The 19,208-nt window shown below is 36.3% G+C and overlaps 1 protein-coding gene across 1 annotated transcript in view; it reads right to left on the bottom strand.

Moving 5' to 3' along the window:
• The window catches only part of CERS6 (ceramide synthase 6), a 326,541-nt gene that overhangs the window by 142,863 nt on the left and 164,470 nt on the right, over positions 1 to 19,208 (bottom strand). Inside the window, exon 4 of the mRNA XM_004091962.3 lies at positions 1,462 to 1,519. Coding sequence (XP_004092010.1) covers positions 1,462 to 1,519 — 58 coding nt within the window. The remainder of the gene's footprint in view (positions 1 to 1,461; positions 1,520 to 19,208) is intronic.

Below are 19,208 nucleotides of genomic sequence, written 5' to 3'. Positions count from 1 at the left end.
TTCTTCATACACAGAAACCCTGCAGAGTAAAACTCATCCTTCTAAATCAATTCGAATGGCCTCTGGGCCATATGGTCTTATTAAGTGAAAATAAGTGCAGTTACCAAAGGAAAAGACTACAAGTAAAAAACAATCCTCTAGAAAAATACGATAATGAGAAACAACTACTATTTATAATAGAATTCACCACAGGCAGACAATATTTGATAACCCAGATTTTAAAATCTTAAATGTATTTAAAATTTCCATGTCAATATTTACAAGATTACTAAGGCATGAAATTTGGTGCATTCACAATTTTAAAAAAAATTCTGTAATAAATAAAGATAACACTGATATCACTTTGGAGGCTAATACTATAGAGAACTTTTAAAAATAATTCCCCATGTTATGCCAAATCACTATTGTTAATATGTGTACGACTATGAGAAGATAGGCCTTCACAGGGTTTTATTTAAGGAGTCTAACCCGATAGTAGTTCCAGTAAGAACTGAAATAACCTGGAAAGACTATAGCAGCCACAAGGAATTACTTTCATAGATTCCAGTCCCTCAGTTCATGCCGGATTATAGTAAAAGCAATAGCAGGGGAAATGATCTTATGAAAGAAATGAAATTTTCCACCAGCAGTTAGTGCTGCCCTGTTAGTAACTAGGCGAGAGAGAGAGAGACAGATATTATATATATAATATGTAATATATAATATATAATATAATATAATAAATATATATTATATATTTATTATATAATAAATATATAATATATATTATATAATAAATATATAATATATATTCTATATAACAAATATATAATATACATTTCTTTATTATATACTATATATTCATATATAATTATATACAATATATACTATATAGTATATAATATATACTATATATTATATAATAAATACTATATAGTATATATTATATAATATATAACATGTTATATATTATATATTATATATATTATATATATAATATATATATAATATATATTATATATTATATATATTATATATATATTATATATATTATATATATATATAATATATAATATATATTATATATATTATATTATAAAAATATAAAATATATGTTATATATTTTATATTTATATAATATGTATAGTTATTTCTACTGGTGAAGAGTACAGTGGTAATACATGCTGCAACAATTCATGTTTTCAAATTGTGTGATGTAGAAACTCTAACTTCTTTCAAATCATCAGATGGATTTTATAAGCTTCCTAATGCCTGAAAAGTAATAAATAACCCACTGGAGTGAATATGGGACTTAGCAACATCCAAAATATTTTTGTAAGTCAAATGAAAATGCACAAATAATTCTTAGGAAGCCTGATATGATTACCTAAAATATTATTACAGTCACCCATTAAAAAAAAAAACTGGGATATAGACATACACTTACATAAGAATTATGTAAAATATTTTGAGAGATCCTACCTTTTTCAGGAATCTGACTCCGTAGGTAAATACATAAAGGTAAAATGAAAATCTCCACCTGTAGAAGGTTAAAAAAAATTCTGTGACATTCAGTTTATATATTCACAGCATATACTGAAATATGTAAGGGAGGGAAAAGAGTTCATTAAATTAAATTTGTCCCCCTACCTCAACTAAGGATTAAACTTAATGAGCAATTTCAGTGCTAGCTGAAGCCATACACTGGTATACACGGCTTATAGAAAATATTTTGAGTATTATATTAATAACTTAATTTTTTCATTGTTAATTGCAATATTTGCCCAATTGCTCATCTTCTCATTCTCCAACATGTGAACTTCTTCTTGTTTATCACTCATGAAGGGATGTGATTTGATAATATGAAGGTATAATATCTGAGTCAGATGAATAATTCAAAACTAACAACTAGAGTTAACTAAAGTTCGTATTTGTTTTAAAAGAATGAATATTTTAAAATTAGGTAAGAATTTCACTTTGTCTTTTAACAACTATATCAACATCTTTGTGGATGTTGCTAAAGGAAGGCATATAGAATCTAAAAAAATCAAATTACAACTATATAAATGGCAATTTTATACCATGCCAAACTTAGTGTCTAGCTGTGACTTTCATTTTTAATGAAGAAAAATTTTTAAGTTTTCTTTTGATTTTAAATGATGGAAATGTTTTGTCTTTTAAAATATAAGATATGTGTGTGTGTGTGTGTGTGTGTTTGTATACTTATTACAAAAAACTCTTAGTCTAGTACTAAATTCCCAATTTTACTTCTTGTACTTCTGAGTATGAATAGCTATGCCTTTAAAAGCTGGCTGGATGTCACTAAATGGCATTCCTGATACCATAAAAAATAAGTTATCTTGTAAGAAAAGACAATTAACTTATTGTAGTATGAAAGTTAAGGGCCAGGCGTGGTGGCTCACGCCTGTAATCCCAGCACTTTGGGAGGCCGAGGCAGGCGGATCATGTGGTCAGGAGATCGTGATCATCCTGGTTAACATGGCGAAATCCCGTCTCTACTAAAAATACAAAAAATTAGCTGGGCGTGGTAGGGGGCACCTGTAGTCCCAGCTACTCTGGAGGCTGAGGCAGGAGAATGGCGTGAACCTGGGAGGCAGAGCTTGCAGTGAGCCGAGATCACACCACTGCACTCCAGCCTGGGGGACAGAGCGAGACTCTATCTCAAAAAAAAGAAAAAGTTAAGAACTTAATTTTAACTCCATCTCCATTATCAATCTTTCAGTGGTTATGGGTGAGAGTGATAACAAGTTTCTGTTCATTGTACAAATTCTAGATCAGAAATTAAAACCAGGGATGTCTTCATGGGTGTGTGATTTAGGCAGTCACATAAGACTTCATGCTTGATTTAATGCTTTGGTGTTACCATCTTGAAATTCTTAATAGTTGTTGAACAAGGGATGCAGCATCTTATTTTGCATTGGATTCTGCAAATTCTGTACCCAGTTCTGGTCAAGACAGACTCAACTAACTTTGGGCAAATCTGTTAATATCCTTTGATTTCAGTTCCATCTCTATAATGGGAGAGTGGGTTTGTGCTATAATGATGCCTCAAGGATTTGGTAGCACAAGTATTATCTCTACTTCTCTCTAGTCCCTCCCAATCCTTCTTGTATGGAACTAGCCTACTTCATGCATTTGCCTTGTCTGGCCCCTGGAGGCAAATGAATTTGCAACTCCAAGATTAGATTATTTACAACAGCTGTTTCAGTTCTAAGACCCTTGTTAGTAGGTAGTGATCAGGCAGTTTTTATGTACAAAAAAAGTTTTACAGAAGTCATTGGAATTCCTACCATCATTTATGTATCTACATTTTATTTCATCACTAAAATGACCCAGTTTTCATAACACATAGATTCTATTATAGGAACACTGATGCCTCCATCATTTGAATAGCAACTTGTGATGAATATTTACAAGGCAGAGTTTATTTCCACAAAATATCTGCAGAAAGCAAAATTTTCAAGCATCTTGCAACTTGAAAAAGCACTTCTTTAAGTTGTGGAGTTTCATGTTATTGTTTTAAATGCTAGCTACCAGTGCCTGATATAGCCCCTCCCAATCTTCTACTAAGATACCTGTAAAAGAGATAAATAATAAAGTTCATGCAACCATGAAAAGGAAGATATGACCTTCAACCTACTGCTAGAATCAGGGAAGAATTCTTATAACAGAAAGAGAATGAAATTAGTGTAAAAAATGTGATTAGCAGTGAAAAGTCACAAGCCTTGAAGGAAGTAGGGAAATCTTCATCTGCATATCACCCTGTCTCCACTTTCTGCCATCTTGTATATAAATGCAAAATCTGTATCAGTCGGAAACTTTGCCCTTTGCCACAAATGATTACGTACGTTTCTTGAGGCAGCAACAGAATCCCCCACCCCATATCTTAGTGATGGCTACTTTGAAAAGCCAACTGGGAAGAAGGAGATGCACTGTGGAGTCTGGCAGTTTCAGTGACAGAAAGGCAGATTTAGGGACAAGATGACCTATGAAGCTACTGCATTCTGGAGGTTGGCGTTCTTACATAATCCATATGTAAGCAACAAAGAACAAGGCTATTGGAGATAGCTGCTTTATATGAAACTTTCACTGAAAATGGGGCCAAGTCTATAGACATCAACCTGCTTCAAGGTCAGAGATCTAAAAGAGGACTTTTACTAACAAACAGGAGAAGAGAGAGTGGGGCTGAGGGCAATCCACACATCCCCTCTGTTAGCAGTTCTAGATGAATATCTCTAAATTCGGGAATGAAAATAACAGCTCAACGTCAGCATGGGTCTACTAAGTAGTAATAAGTGTGGAAAGAAAAGGGCATGTTAAAGATTCAAAGGAAGAAGAGTCTCCTAAAAATGACTTCCTAGAGGAATCATTAGTAATTTTTAGGAAAGTTTTAGGCATTGCCAATATAATACAAGAAGATCTGTATGACCCCTTGAAACAAAACAGAAAGTTGTAAGTCAATAAAAGACTGCTGGGTAAGATAAAGAGATTATAGGTGGAATAAAGGAGCATTGCACAGAGTCTGAAATATGAAGTGCAGCATTATTGTCCACTGGAGGAGAGGAACATAGATACATACAGTATAAAATTAAGTCATTTACATAGAGGGTAAACACCCCCATAAGGCCAGAGAAATGAACTAAAGATGAAAAAAGATCCTAGATCTGGAAGACTAGAAAACAAATCTAATTATAGTTGTTTCTGAGAAAATACAAGAACTGAAATAGAATAATCAAAGACAAAAAGACTAAAAAAAAAGTGAACTGAAAAAAAAAGACCGACAACTAAACTGCATTCCAAACAATATCAATTCAAAGCGATATTCTGACAAAAATGTTGAATGCTAGGTTTAAAATAAAAAAAAAATACTTCAGTGTTCAAGCATAAAAACAGCAAGTCGACACACATAAATCAAATGAAAACAAACCACCATCAAAAGAACAAATATCCAGTTGGTCTTACAGTTCTCTGCTGTATTATTAAGTGCCAAAAGAAAGGGAAGGCTCAATCAAAGAAAGCTTCTGCCAGGCAAACTTCCTCTCATTTGCAGAGGAATATATGAAAAGTATTCTCACATATTCAGAAGCTCTGAAAATACATTATTCATTAACCTTTATGAAAAAATTACTTCAGCCTATTCTGACCCACCAATATACAAACAAAAAATAATATTTCAAAAAGTATAATTCTAGCATAAAAAGACTATGGTTAGCAACATAAATCATTGCCCTAAATTTCATTGCCAAATTAAATGCTCTTGTTTTTAAGGGATAATTTAATACAAAATATTTAGCAATAACAATCAAGGGATGAATTCTTAGATTAATGAAAACAAGGAAAGGAAACATTAAATTCATTCTTACAGGAAAATTTCAAAAGACTTCTTTTGATAACAGAAACAGACTAAGACTATTTCTTTAAACACTTAAAGATTACTCTTGGTTAAACAAGGTAAATTTACCTCTGTGTCTTTATGAATGTACCACTAAACAGGCAAAAGAGGGATTTTGTTCAGTAAAGCATAAACGCCCGGGGACACAAAACTGGAGTGAAGACAACCACCGTTTCAGGGCCTGGAAAGCTGCAGGGGAGAAATGTTAGCTTAGCTAGTGGAACCAGAAGTTGAATCCTAAACGATCTGTGGAGGATGCTCAGAAGGACCACCAATTCCCAGAAAGACTCCAAATAAGGAAGCAACTTTGTAAGACCAGTATTGGAAAAAGAAGCCTAGGGATTAGCCTGTCCAAAGTCAGACACGTGGTAAGTGGAAAAACTGGGACACAAACCTAGCAGTGACTCTAAAGCCCTCTCTCAAATTCTACAGAATTAGAGCACTCTGCTTTGCCTAGAGACGTCAATGTGTTCCACTACATTTGCTTGGATATGGAAGCCTTTTATATCTTTCAAACCTGAAAATTAGAAAAGGAAGCTAGTAAAAACTACCACCCACTGAATCTGGTTTATTGTCCTTACACAACAAGGTTGAACAGGGCTCTTTGTTAAAATCAAGACTACTAAAATGTGCATTTGAAGCAGGAAATCAGAGCATTGAGGTCTCAGGTCTTGTTGCCAGGTGTCATCCAAAAGGCAAGGGATTGTAAACTACAGAGGCAGCAGAAGCAGGGGAATCATCCAGAGCAGCCACCACCCCCCACAACTCAGCACATGTTCGAGGGAGACCAGGGCAGGCATACCAGGGCCATTTGATTTACAACTTTTATATAGTACTTCCTCTATCCCCTGAGTTCTTCTAAGCACTTTACAAATAGGAAGTCATTTAATGAAACTGTTCCACACAACAAGGTAGGCACTATTATCAACATCTTTATTTTTCTTTCCCCTGATGAGGAAATGAGCACAGAGTAGGTTTAATTACTTGCTGAAAGCCACGCAGCTAGTAAGAGAGAAAGTCGGGACTGGAAATTAGGCTGTTTGGTTCCAGCATCCAAACTCTTAACCATTAAGCTATGCTACTTCTTCCTGATTTTAGACCTAAAAATTGAAGACAATGTATTCAGCTAAAATGATGTTTCTAACCTGGTGGATATTAGTGGATGCTGCATAATTGAGGAACTGTCTCTACTGTGATGAATGGCAACTGACTGCTTGCAAATCTGGGGATAGAAGAGGACTGAAAAGACACTTCTTTTCAATACCAGGGTAGCTAAAACAATATTAAGCTTATTAACGATTATTACCCAGAGGGTTTTTCTCTGTCCTACTCACTCACCTCTCTCTACCTGCTGAGCCACTGTGGCTCCTTCAGGATTTATGTCAAATTCTAGTTGTTCCATAAAGCCACCTTTTCTGGATGCTGCAACATGGAAAACACTGTAATTCTGACTTGTTCTTTACCTCCTCTCCTTCTCTTTGATTACAGCCACAAGCCTTTGAATTGCTTCTGAGTTCCAAGTAGAGCAAGACTGAGTTTTATTTATCTTTGCATTTCTGACCACAAACAGTGGCTTGCAAAGAATAGTTCCTAAATTGACATCTAAATTTTTATTAAGAGTACGAGTGCTCCTTTTATTTACTGACTTTTAAGTATATTTAAACCACAATAGATCAAATAATTTATCAACTACTTCCAGGAACTGTGCAAGTATGAACAAAAAAGGGGAGAGAGATGACATATATTGCCAATCCAATTTCTAAAGTGATCAATCAATCTGATAGAAATTTGGAATAAAAAATAGTCAACTCTGGAATGGTCTAGCTAATGAAAAATACTGTTATTGTGTGTAAAACTAAGATACATTGCTAGAGCACCAAAAAACCAGTATACGGTTCTTTTGATTCTGAAACTGATTTTATTGAGACATTTCTCATTTCAGCTTTTCCATCATCTAAACAAAAAGATTAACTAATTTATTATCAAATCCATGAAGAGAGGTGAAGTATGGCTTATACCTATGACATTAAAATTTTTCTTTCATAAAATTTAACACAATATAAATCACTGCGCTGTATCTTACAAATTATTACAAATGAAGTGAAATTATACAGTTGGATAAATGAGCAGAATATATTTAGGAACAAATACAGACTTCAATCTACTGTTACTTTAAAATACATAAATCACTTTACCTCTAAGAACAAAGTAGATTAAGTGCCTATTTTTCCACTCAAAACTCAGAGCTGATGACTTTCATGAGATATGAACAAAGCTACAAGATAGACATATTACACTCATTTTTATCAGTTTTCCAGTCAAGTACAATGGAATTTATAAAAACTTTCCAATGAGGTTTCCCTATTATATGTGACACATTCCCTTCCACAAAGTTTGGACATGAAGTTGTGGATTCAGGTTTGATAGAAATAGTCATCTTTGTGAAGTCCTTTTACTTATAATAGGTTCTCTTGGCCGGGAGAGGGGGGTGTCACCTATTTATTTTTACAAAACAGTAACAGCTGGCATTTCATGGGTACTTACTTTATACCTGATACCATCACAAGAGTCTTACATATATTAACTCACCTACATTTTGTTAAGAACCCTGTGGGATAGATACACTGTGCCACTATCATTCCCATCGTACCATAAGATGGCAAGTTTAAATTACTTGCCAAAGTACATGGTGAATTTGGGATTCAAATCCAAGCAATTTGACTCCAGAGATCATGATTTTTACTACTAAATATTAAAAGTTTTAGCACATACATTAAAATCTTATTTTGACTATAAATACCATTACTCTGCTGCTACCATCTCTGTTTCAGCTCCTTTTCTATACTAAGGTAGGAGGGCAAATAAGATTTTGTCTACTCTTCATTTCTCTAAATAATATAAAGCACACACTCAATGTGAAATGACTTAGCTAAAATCCTATTCAGAGCTGGTGTCATGAATGTATACTAGCAGAAAAACAGCTCACTGAATGCAACGATTCGGTCTTACAGGTGTTTTACAGCAACATCAGTGTATTTCTGTCCACATAAATCAGAGGCATCTAATCCTGCACTCTTAAATTTTCTTGAAGCAGACATTGTTTTTAAATAGCCTAGGTAGGGTCCCTAAGAGCCTATCTATGACCTTATTCTACAGATAGAAGACCCATGGAATTGTAAACTTTCCTACATTTAACAAGTAACTTTGTGAAAGAAAACAGGTGTCCCCATTTTTCACACCAGGTCTCCATTGATATCTTGGGGTCCTGTGACCTGAAAGTCAAGACTAGAAATGGGTAACTATGCCACAAGTGTCAGAAAAAAACTCAGATACCTGATATACTGCCTATTTTTTGAGTATAGTGTTCTTTAGTGTATAAATATCAAATTTTACAGATTAAACTGACATCTAAAGTTCTTAAAAGTCACCAGCTTCAGCCTTTGTTTGGGTAGATTGGTGAATTTTTGATTTGTGGAACAAAATAAGGTCCTTCAATTATTTTGCATTTAATAAGTCTAACAAAGCCATCAGACATATTCAAGCATGTTAATGATTCAGATACAAAATTCTTTCTTGTCCCATGAGCTTTTAGACAAAGTGTCTCTCTCCAAAGATTGTAACACGGCATTTTTTTTGCCTGCTTTACTGAGGTATAACTGAAAGAGAAAATTGTACGATGTGAAGGTGTACAACATGGTAGTTTATATACAGATACTTTGTGAAATGATTCCCATAATCTAGTTAGTTTTAAACCTGGGTCACCTTACCATGCTATACATTAGATCCCTGGAATGTATTCATCTTATAACTGAAAGTTTGTTATCTGTCAACCAACATCTCCCTCTTTCCCCCACCCCTATCCCTGGTAATCATTATTCTACTCTGTTTCCATCAGTTCAACTGACACCACATTCTGAAGGAGGAATAGGCTCGAAGTCTTGGTTAACTGATTGGTTTCATCTGTAAACATTGTTAAAAAGTTGTCACACGATTTTTAGGTCAGTAGTCTCCTTTTCGAGCTGTTACTGAGACACTGACTTTATTACTTGAGTTCAATGGAGATGTTCATCAACTAGGGAGGAAGCAAATAGACTGTAGTTTGAAAAACATCCCATATGTCTTAAACAATAAAATAAAGGTGAGATGAAAGACTCCTTTTTGGAAACTCTGACATAAAATCTAAATTTCTAGAGTAGCTTTCAAGCTTTCATTAGTTTAAAGAAACTAACGTCCAAAGAAATATGATAGCTAGGGGAAAAGATGTTACTCATCCGATGGACACGTTATGCAGACTTGAATTCTTGCTTTAAGACAAACATTTCCTGAAACTATTTCCACCTCCATCAATAATTAACTCTGTAACTCCAAATAGTTTTCTTCATTTGCTTAAGGCTCAGCTCTTTCTGTTTGAAAGGGAACAGAATTATCAATGCAAAGTCTTTGAGGTTGGACGTAAGTCAAACCCATTCACCTATTCACTTTTCATTCTCCCCTCAAAGGTGAACTTAATTTGGGCAGAAGAGTCTTCATTAAATCATTGATTCAAAAAATATATTAGGCACTTATGGAAAGTCTGATGATTTGCAAAGGAATGCTATATGTCTCTCATATATATGCATATATAAAAACACACATATATGTAGTAAAAACAAAACAAGAAAATATAAACATCGAATTCAGGATAGACGTCACTTTTGAAGAGTAAAGAACAGAGAAAGTATACAGCAAGCTGTCCAAACCACAGCCTGCAGGCCACATGCAGCCCAGGACAGCTTTGAATGCAGCTCAACATAAATTTGTAAACGTTCTTAATACATTATTAGATTTTTTTGTGATTTTTTGTTAGCTCAATGACTATCCTTAGTGTATTTTATGTGTGGCCCAAGACAATTCTTCTTTCAGTGTGGCCCAGGGAAGCCAAAAGATTGGACATTCCTGGGGTATATGGGGAGCTTTAGCTGATTCTGTAACATTTCCGTCCTTTAAAACAGCATCAAATATTACTGGGTGGGTTTTTATTATATTAGCCTCTGTGCTTGTTACATTTTCTCTGTGTTGTAAAATATTTCATTATTAAAAGATTCTGTACACGCTGGGCGCAGTGGCTCACGCTTGTAATCCCAGTTACTTTGGGAGGCCGAGGCGGGCGGATCACAAGTTCAGGAGATCGAGACCACGGTGAAACCCCGTCTCTACTAAAAATACCAAAAAAAAAAAAATAGCCGGGCGTGGTGGCGGGCGCCTGTAGTCCCAAGCTACTCGGAGAGGCTGAGGCAGGAGAATGGCGTGAACCCGGGAGGCGGAGCTTGCAGTGAGCCGAGATTGCGCCACTGCACTCCAGCCTGGGCGACAGAGCAAGACTCCGTCTCAAAAAAAAAAAAAAAATAAATAAATAAAAAATAAAAAAATAAAAAATAAAATAAAATAAAAGATTCTGTACACAAGAATTATGCTCACTCAAAATGTATTAAATGACTATGTCTTTTCCTTCTCTCATACTTAGAAACGTCATATGACTTGTTCTTTATGCCATCATTCCAACCATCTTTTTCTAAGCATCATAATTAATTTTCTTGTTTTCCTGTCACTAAAATTGCCATTGGAATTGTATCAGATATTGTATGCATATATAGTTCTAAATCCACTATGTTCTATTTCACAGATTTAATTTTGATTTTGTTTTTTAGTACTTTGGTCATAGGCTCCATTAACAGCTAGCCCATATTGTTCTTTATTGGGACCCATTCTTTTCTCACCAAGTTGACTACCCTTGTCAAGCACCCAGCAGGGGAGAATTCAGCACCACTGGTATCTGTCCCTTCCCATTAGTCTTCCCAACATCAGCCCTAGTCCCTACAATCTATTCAAAATACATCTGCAAAAAATTCAGTGTCATTCTATTAGGTGAAATTCTGCCTATAAAATACCTCTCATTACTTCTAGAATCCCCTGAATGTACACTAATCTTATAATTGTCAGCTTAAAGTCTATTTACACTCATTTGAATGACCATAATTTGTGGGAATCAGAAAAAGATAAGCAAGAATTTTCCAACTAACCACTGTCTAGTGTAAGGATAAAAAAGGGAATAAAATATTGATCTATTGTGGTCAAAATTAAATTCAGTCAATATGACTTTGGAGCATGCACTGGCAAAGGTCACAATTCTTTAGTGTGTGCTTCAAGCAAAAGTAGCCAAATGTTTATTATTATTTAGAGTCAAACTAATGTCATGTGTCCCTTGAACATCAAGGCTCTATGTAATTTTTTTCTTATCTGAAAGCAGACTGAAGACAAAAAGTCACTTCTTCAGCACTGATACTGTGATTGCAAAGGAAAAGAGAAAACTAAAGCCAAAGTTCTTAAGTTTTCAAAAAGCATGTACATTTGATTTTAAGAAGTGAATTTGCCCAGCTGGGCAGACTGCTTGAGCCCAGGAGTTCAAGACTAGCCTGGGCAACATACTGAGACCCCATCTCTGCAAAAAATACAAAAATTAGCCGGGCTTGGTGACATGTGTCTGTAATCCCAGCTACTCAGGAGGCTGAGGTGGGTGGATCACTTGAGCCCAGGTGAACAAGGCTGCAGTGAGCTGTGATCACACCACTGCAATCCAGCCTGGGCAACAGAGCAAGACCTTGTCTTAAAAAATAAAAAATAAAAAAAAAGGTGAATTTCCCCTTCTCTATTACCCTGTTTGGTGTCAGTTTTCTGCTGCAGGCTCTACTATACATCTCATAACAAAACACGAGACTGAGTAACAGAACTTCCACAGGGATGGGGTAGAATCCATCACTTATTACTAAATCCACATCTATTAACAATAGAGTAAAATGTCTTTAGTTTCTTTATCTGAAAATGGGGACTAAAATACCTAATTCTTAAGGTTGTTAGGTGAATTCGATGAGAAGAAAAAATTAAATTAAATTAACATGAACAGGAATGGATCCTAGTTGGCTGAGGAAGCTCATTCTATTTTTTTTTTAAATTTTTTTGTTTTCATAGGTTTTTGAGGAATAGGTGTTATTTGGTTACATGAGTAAGTTCTTCAGTGGTAATTTGTGAGACTTTGATGCACCCATCACCCAAGCAGTATACACTGAACCCAATTTGTAGTCTTTTATCCCTCACCCCCTTCCCATCCTTTCCCTGAGTCCCCAAAATATATTGTGTCATTCTTATGCCTTTGCATCCTCATAGCTTCCACTTGTAAGTTAGAACATACGATGTTTGGTTTTCCATTCCTGAGTTATTTCACTTAGAATAATAGTCTCCAATCTCATCCAGGTTGCTGCGAATGTCATTAATTCATTTCTTTTTATGGCTGAGTAGTATTCCATCATACATATATATAAATATATACGTATATATGTGTATGTATGTATGTGTGTGTGTGTGTGTGTGTGTGTGTGTGTGTATGCATTGTGGAACCAGCCCAAATGCCCATCAATCAACGAGTGGATAAATAAACTGTGTCCACTCGTTGATTGATGGGCATTTGGGCTTGTTCCACATTTTCACAATTGTGAACTGTGCAACTATAAACATGCGTGTGCAAGTATCTTTTTCATATAATGACTTATTTTCCTCTGGGCAGATACCCAGTAATGGGATTGCTGGATCAAATGGTTCTACCTTTAGTTCTTTACCATAGTGGCTGTAATAGTTTACATTCCCACTAGCTGTGTAGAGGTGTTCCCTGTTCACCACATCCATCTTAACATCTACTACTTTTTTATTTTATTATAGCCATTCTTGCAGGAGTAAGGTGGTATCACACTGTGGTTTTGATTTGCATTTCCCTGATCATTAGTGATGTTGAGCATTTTTTCCTGTTTGTTGGCCATTTGTATATCTTCTTTTGAGAATTGTCTATTAATGTCCTTAACCCACTTTTTGATGGGATTGTTTGATTTTTTTTTTCTTGCTGATTTGTTTGAGTTCTTTTTAGATTCTGGATATTAGTCCTTTGTCAGATGTATAGATTGCGAAGATTTTCTCCCACTCTGTGGGTGCTCTATTTACTCTGCTGACTTCCTTTTGCCATGCAAAAGCTCTTTGGTTTAATTAAGTCCCAGCTATTTCTCTTTGTTTTTTTCTGCATTTGCTTTTAGGTTCTCGGTCATGAAAAACTTGCTTAAGCCAATGTCTAGAAGGGTTTTTCCAATGTTATCTTCTGGAATTTTTATAGTTTCAGGTCTTAGATTTAAGTCCTTCATCCATCTTGAATTGAGTTTTGTAGATGAGAGATGAGGATCCATTTTCATTCTCCTACATGTGGCTTCCCAATTATCCCAGCACTATTTGTTGAATAGGGTGTCCTTTCCCCACTTTATGTTTTTGTTTCCTTTGTTGAAGATAAGTTGGCTTTAAGTATTTGGCTTTATTTCTGGTTCTCTGTTCTGTTCCATTGGTCTATGTGTCTATTTTTATACCAGTACCACGCTGTTTTGGTGACCATGGCCTTATAGTATAGTTTGAAGCCTCCGGATTTGTTCTTTTGCATAGTCTTGCTTTGGCTATGTGGGCTCTTTTTTGGTTCCATATAAATTTTAGGATTGCTTTTCTAGTTCCGTGAAGAATGATGATAGTATTTTGATGGAAATTGCGCTGAATTTGTAGATTGCTTTTGGCAGTATGGTCATTTTCACAATATTGATTCTACCCATCCATGAGCATAAGATGTGTTTCCATTCGCTTGTGTCATCTATGATTTATTTCACAGTGTTTTGCAGTTTTCCCTGTAGAGGTCTTTCACCTTCTTGGTTAGACATATTCCTAAGTATTTTATTCTTTTGCAGCTATTGTAAAAGGGGTTGAGTTCTTCATTTGATTCTCCACTTGGTCGCTGTTGGTGTATAGGAAAGTTACTGACTTGTGTACATTAATTTTGTATCCAGAAGATTTGCTGAATTTTTTATCAGTTCTATGAGCTTTTTGGAGGAGTCTTTAGGGTTTTCCAGGTATATAATCATATCATCAGCAAACAGTGACAGTTTGACTTCCTCGTTACTGATTTGGATGCCTTTTATTTCTTTCTCTTGTCTGATGGCTCTGGCTAGGATTCCAGTACTATGTTGAAGAGAAGTGGTGAAAGTGGGCATCCTTGTCTTGTTCCAGTTTTCAGAGGGAATGCTTTCAACTTTTCCCCATTCAGTATTATTTTGGCTGTGGGTTTATCATAGATGGCTTTTCTTACATTCAGGTATGTCTGCTGAATGCCAATTTTGCTAAGGGTTTTAAACATAAAGCCATGCTGGATTTTGTCAAATGCTTTTTCTGGGTCTATTGAGATGATCGTGTGATTTTTGTTTTTATTCTGTTTATGTGTTGTATCACATTTATTGACTGATGTATGTTAAGCCACTCCTGTATCCCTGGTATGAAACTCACTTGATTATGCTGGATTATTTTTTGACATGTTGTTGGATTTGGTTAGCTAGTACTTTGTTAAGGATTTTTGCATCTATGTTCATCAGGGATATTGGTCTGTAGTTTTCTTTTTTGGTTATGTCCTTTCTTGGTTTTGGTATTAGGGTGACACTGGCTTCATAGAATGATTTAGGGAGAATTCCTTCTTTCTCTATCTTGTGGAATAGAGTCAATAGGATTGGTACCAAATGTACTTTGAATGTCTGGTAGAATTCAACTGTGAATCCATCTGGTCCTGGACTTTTTTTTGTTGGTAAGTTTTTAATTACAATTTGAATCTCACTGCTTGTTATTGGTCCGTTCAAGGTGTCTAATTCTTCCTGATTTAAGCTAGGAGGGTTGTATCTTTCCAGGAATTTATCCATCTCCGCTAGGTTTTCTGGTTTATGGGTGTAGAGGTGTTCATAGTAGCCTTGAATGATCTTTTGTATCTCTGTAGTGTCAGTTGTAATATCTCCTGTTTCATTTCTAATTGAGCTTATTTGGATTTTCTCTCTTCCTTTCTTGGTTAATCTTGCTAATGGTCTATTAATTTTATTTATCTTTCCAAATAACCAACATTTTATTTCATTTATCTTTTGTATTTTTTTTTTTTGTTTCAATTTCATTTAGTTCTGCTCTGATTCTGGTTATTTTCTTTCTTCTGCTGGGTTTGGGTTTGGTTTGTTCTTGCTACTCCAGTTCCTTGAAGTGTGATCTTAGATTGTCCGTGTGTGCTCTTTCAGACTTTTTGATGTAGGCATTTAGGGCTATGAACCTTCCTCTTAGCACCACCTTTGCTGTATCCCAGAGGTTTTGACAGGTTGAGCCACTATTGTCATTCAGTTTGAAGAATTTTTAAATTTCCATCTTGATTTCATTTTTGACCCAATGATCATTCAGGAGCAGGTTATTTAATATCCATGTATTTGCATGGTTTTGAAGGTTCCTTTTGGAGTTGATTTCCACTTTTATTCTGCTGTGGTCTGAGAGAATGCTTGATATGATTTCAATTTTCTTAAATTTATTGAGACTTTTGTGGCCTATCATATGGTCTGTCTTGGAGAAGTTTCCATGTGCTGATGAATCAAATGCATATTCTGTGGTTGTTGGGTAGAATGTTGTGTAAAAATCTATTAAGTCCATTTGTTCCAGGGTACAGTAAACATACATTGTTTCTTCGTTGACTTTCTGTCTTGATGACCTGTCTAATGCTGTCAGTGAAGTACTGAAGTCCCCACTATTACTGTGTTGCCATCTATCTCATTTTTTAGGTCTAGTAGTAACTGTTGATAAATTTGGGAGCTCCAGTGTGAGGTGCAGAAATATTTAGAATTGTGACATTTTCCTGTTGGACAAGGCCTTTTATCATTATATAATGTTCCTCTTTGTCTTTTTTAACTGCTGTTGCTTTAAAGTTTGTTTTGTCTAATATAAGAATAGCTACTCCTGCTCGCTTTTGGTGTCCATTTGCATGGAAAGTCTTTTTCTACTCTTTTACCTTAAGTTTATGTGAGTCCTTATGCATTAGATAAGTCTCCTGAAGGCAGCAGTAGTTGGTTGGTGAATTCTTATCTGTTCTGCCATTCTGTATCTTTTAAGTGGAGCACTTAGGCCATTTACATTCAATGTTAGTATTGAGATGTGAGGTACTATTGCATTCATCATGCTATTTATTGCCTGTATACCTTGCTTTTTAATTTTTTTTCCTAAATTGTATTTTTGTTTTATAGATCCTGTGAGATCTATGCTTTAAAGAGGTTCTGTTTTGATGTGTTTCCAGAATTTGTTTCAAAATTTAGAGCTCCTTTTAGCAGTTCCTGAAGTGCTGGCTTGGTAATGGCAAATTCTCTCAGGATTTGTTTGACCGAAAAAGACTGTATCTTTCCTTCATTTGTGAAGCTTAGTTTCGCTGGATACAAAACTTTCAGCTGATAACTGCTTTGTTTGAGGAAGCTGAAGATAGGGCTCCAATCCCTTCTAGCTTGTAGGATTTCTGCTGAGAAATCTGCTGTAAATCTGATAGGTTTTCCTTTATAGGTTACCTGGTGCTTTTGCCTCACAGCTCTTAAGATTCTTTCCTTCGTCTTAACTTTAGATAACCTGATGACAGTGCGCCTAGGTGATGATCTTTTTGCGATTAATTTCCAGATGTTCTTTGTGCGTCTCGTATTTGGATGTCTAGGGCTCTAGCAAGGCCAAGGAAGTTTTCCTCGATTATTCTCCCCAATATGTTTTCCAAACTTTTAGATTTCTCTTCTTCCTCAGGAACACCAATTATTCTTAGGTTTGGTTGTTTAACGTAATCCCAGACTTCTGGGAGGCTTTGCTCATTTTTCTTATTCTTTTTTCTTTGTCTTTGTTGGATTGTGTTAATTCAAAAACCTTGTCTTCAAGCTCTGAAGCTCTTTCTTCTGCTTGTTCGACTCTATTGCTGAGACTTTCCAGAGCATTTTGCATTTCTCTTAGTGCATCCAGTGTTTCCTAAAGTTTTGATTGTATTTTATTTATGCTATTTCACTAAAGATTTCTTCCCTCTTTTCTTCTATCTTTTTTTTTATTTTGTTAAATTGGACTTCACCTTTCTCTGGTGCCTCCTTGATTAGCTTTATAACTGACCTTCTGGATTCTTTTTCAGGTCAGTCAGGGATTTCTTCTTGGTTTGGATCCATCGCTGGTGAGCTGGTGTGATTTTTGGGGGGTGTTAAAGAAACTTGTTTTGTCATATTTCCAGAATTGTTTTTCTGGTTCCTTCTCATTTGAGTGGGCTATGTCAGAGGGAAGGTCTGGGGTTCAAGGCTGCTGTTCAGATTCTTTTGTCCCATGAGGTGTTCCCTTGATGTAGTATTCTCCCTCTTTTCCTAGGGATGTGGCTTCCTGAGAGCCGAGTTGTAGTGATTGTCATCTTTCTTGTGGATCTAGCCACACAGCAGGTCTACCAGGATCTGGGCTGGTGCTGGGGGTTGTCTACACTGGGTCCTGTGATGTGAACCATCTGCAGATCTCTCAGCTATGGGTACCAGCTCCAGAGGAGGTGGCAGGGTGGTGAAATGGACTCTGTGAGGTTCCTTAGTTTTGGTTGTTTAATGAACTATTTTTGTGCTGACTGGCCTCCTACCAGGAGCTGGAGCTTTGAAGACAGCATCAGCTGTGGTAGTACAGCGAGGATCAGGCAGTGGGTGGGGACCTAGAACTCCCAAGAGTATATGCCTCTTGTCTTCAGCTACTAGAGTGAGCCGGGAAGGACCATCAGGTGGGGGCAAGGCTAGGCACGTCTGAGCTCAGACTCTCCTTGGGCAGGAGTTGCTGCAGCTGCTGTGGGGGATGGGGGTGTGGTTCCCAGGTCAATGGAGTTATGTTCCGAGGAAGATTATGGCTGCCTCTGCTGTGTCATGCAGGTTGGTCAGGGAAATGGGGGAAAGCCAGCAATTACAGGCATCACCCAGCTTCCACACAACCGAAAAGGCCGCTGTCACTCCCACCATGCACCCCGCAACAGCACCAAGTTTGTTTCCATGCAATGGGCAAGCAGGGCTGAGAACTTGCCCCAGGCTACCAGCCTCCCAGCTGTGAAAGCAAGCTGGGCTCTTTTAATTGCCCTAACATACCAGACACACAATGCAGACATTTAAACTCATGCTTCATCTCCTGGAGTTTTAAGTTGTTTGTAAAGAAAATACATGTATGTGTAGACACAGATGTTTACATATGTGTATATGTTCACACACATATGCATATGTATATTATGAAAATATGTGTATGTACACATACATTTGTATGCACATATGTATGAAAGTTAAACCTATGTATGTCAAGGATCTCCCATCCAATTGAAAACAAATGTAGTCGCACAGACTTCTGACCGATAATTTGTATTTTCTATTTGAGAAGATGCTCTTGTTCCTTCCTCACTCAGAGAAGGGACCATAATCAGCCTAACAATCTGTCATTGCTTAGATTTTTCCAATAAATGCCAGTGAACTTGCACTCCTGCATAAGAAAAGCCATTTCACAAAACCCAACCCCATTACAATGCACACAATGAAGTTCTTAGCTGACTGGCTGATGCCATATGAGCTGCATGCTGATTGGAAGGGTTATGAGTTGCTCACACATCAGCTATATTCATACTGCAGCACCTCATGTTCTAAATAACAAGGGTCCTTTTTTCACTAAGAGCATGGGAAGACAGTGACACTGAGCTGCCCACTTGAACCGAGCATCATGATTTCTGGTCCTAGCTGCTATTACACGGTATTACATATTGACTGTAAAGCTATACTTAGAAAATGAGCAGCATGAAACATTGGGCGAACATGAGATCATGAGGTTGCCAAGCAGGAAACACTGTAGTAACAGTGTTTACGCCTGATACTCACAGGGTGATCCTGGGCAAGTTTAAGTG

The sequence above is a fragment of the Nomascus leucogenys genome, chromosome 22a (genome assembly GCF_006542625.1).
Source record: "Nomascus leucogenys isolate Asia chromosome 22a, Asia_NLE_v1, whole genome shotgun sequence".
NCBI lineage: Eukaryota > Metazoa > Chordata > Mammalia > Primates > Hylobatidae > Nomascus > Nomascus leucogenys.
This window is presented reverse-complemented; position numbering and strand designations above follow the sequence as displayed.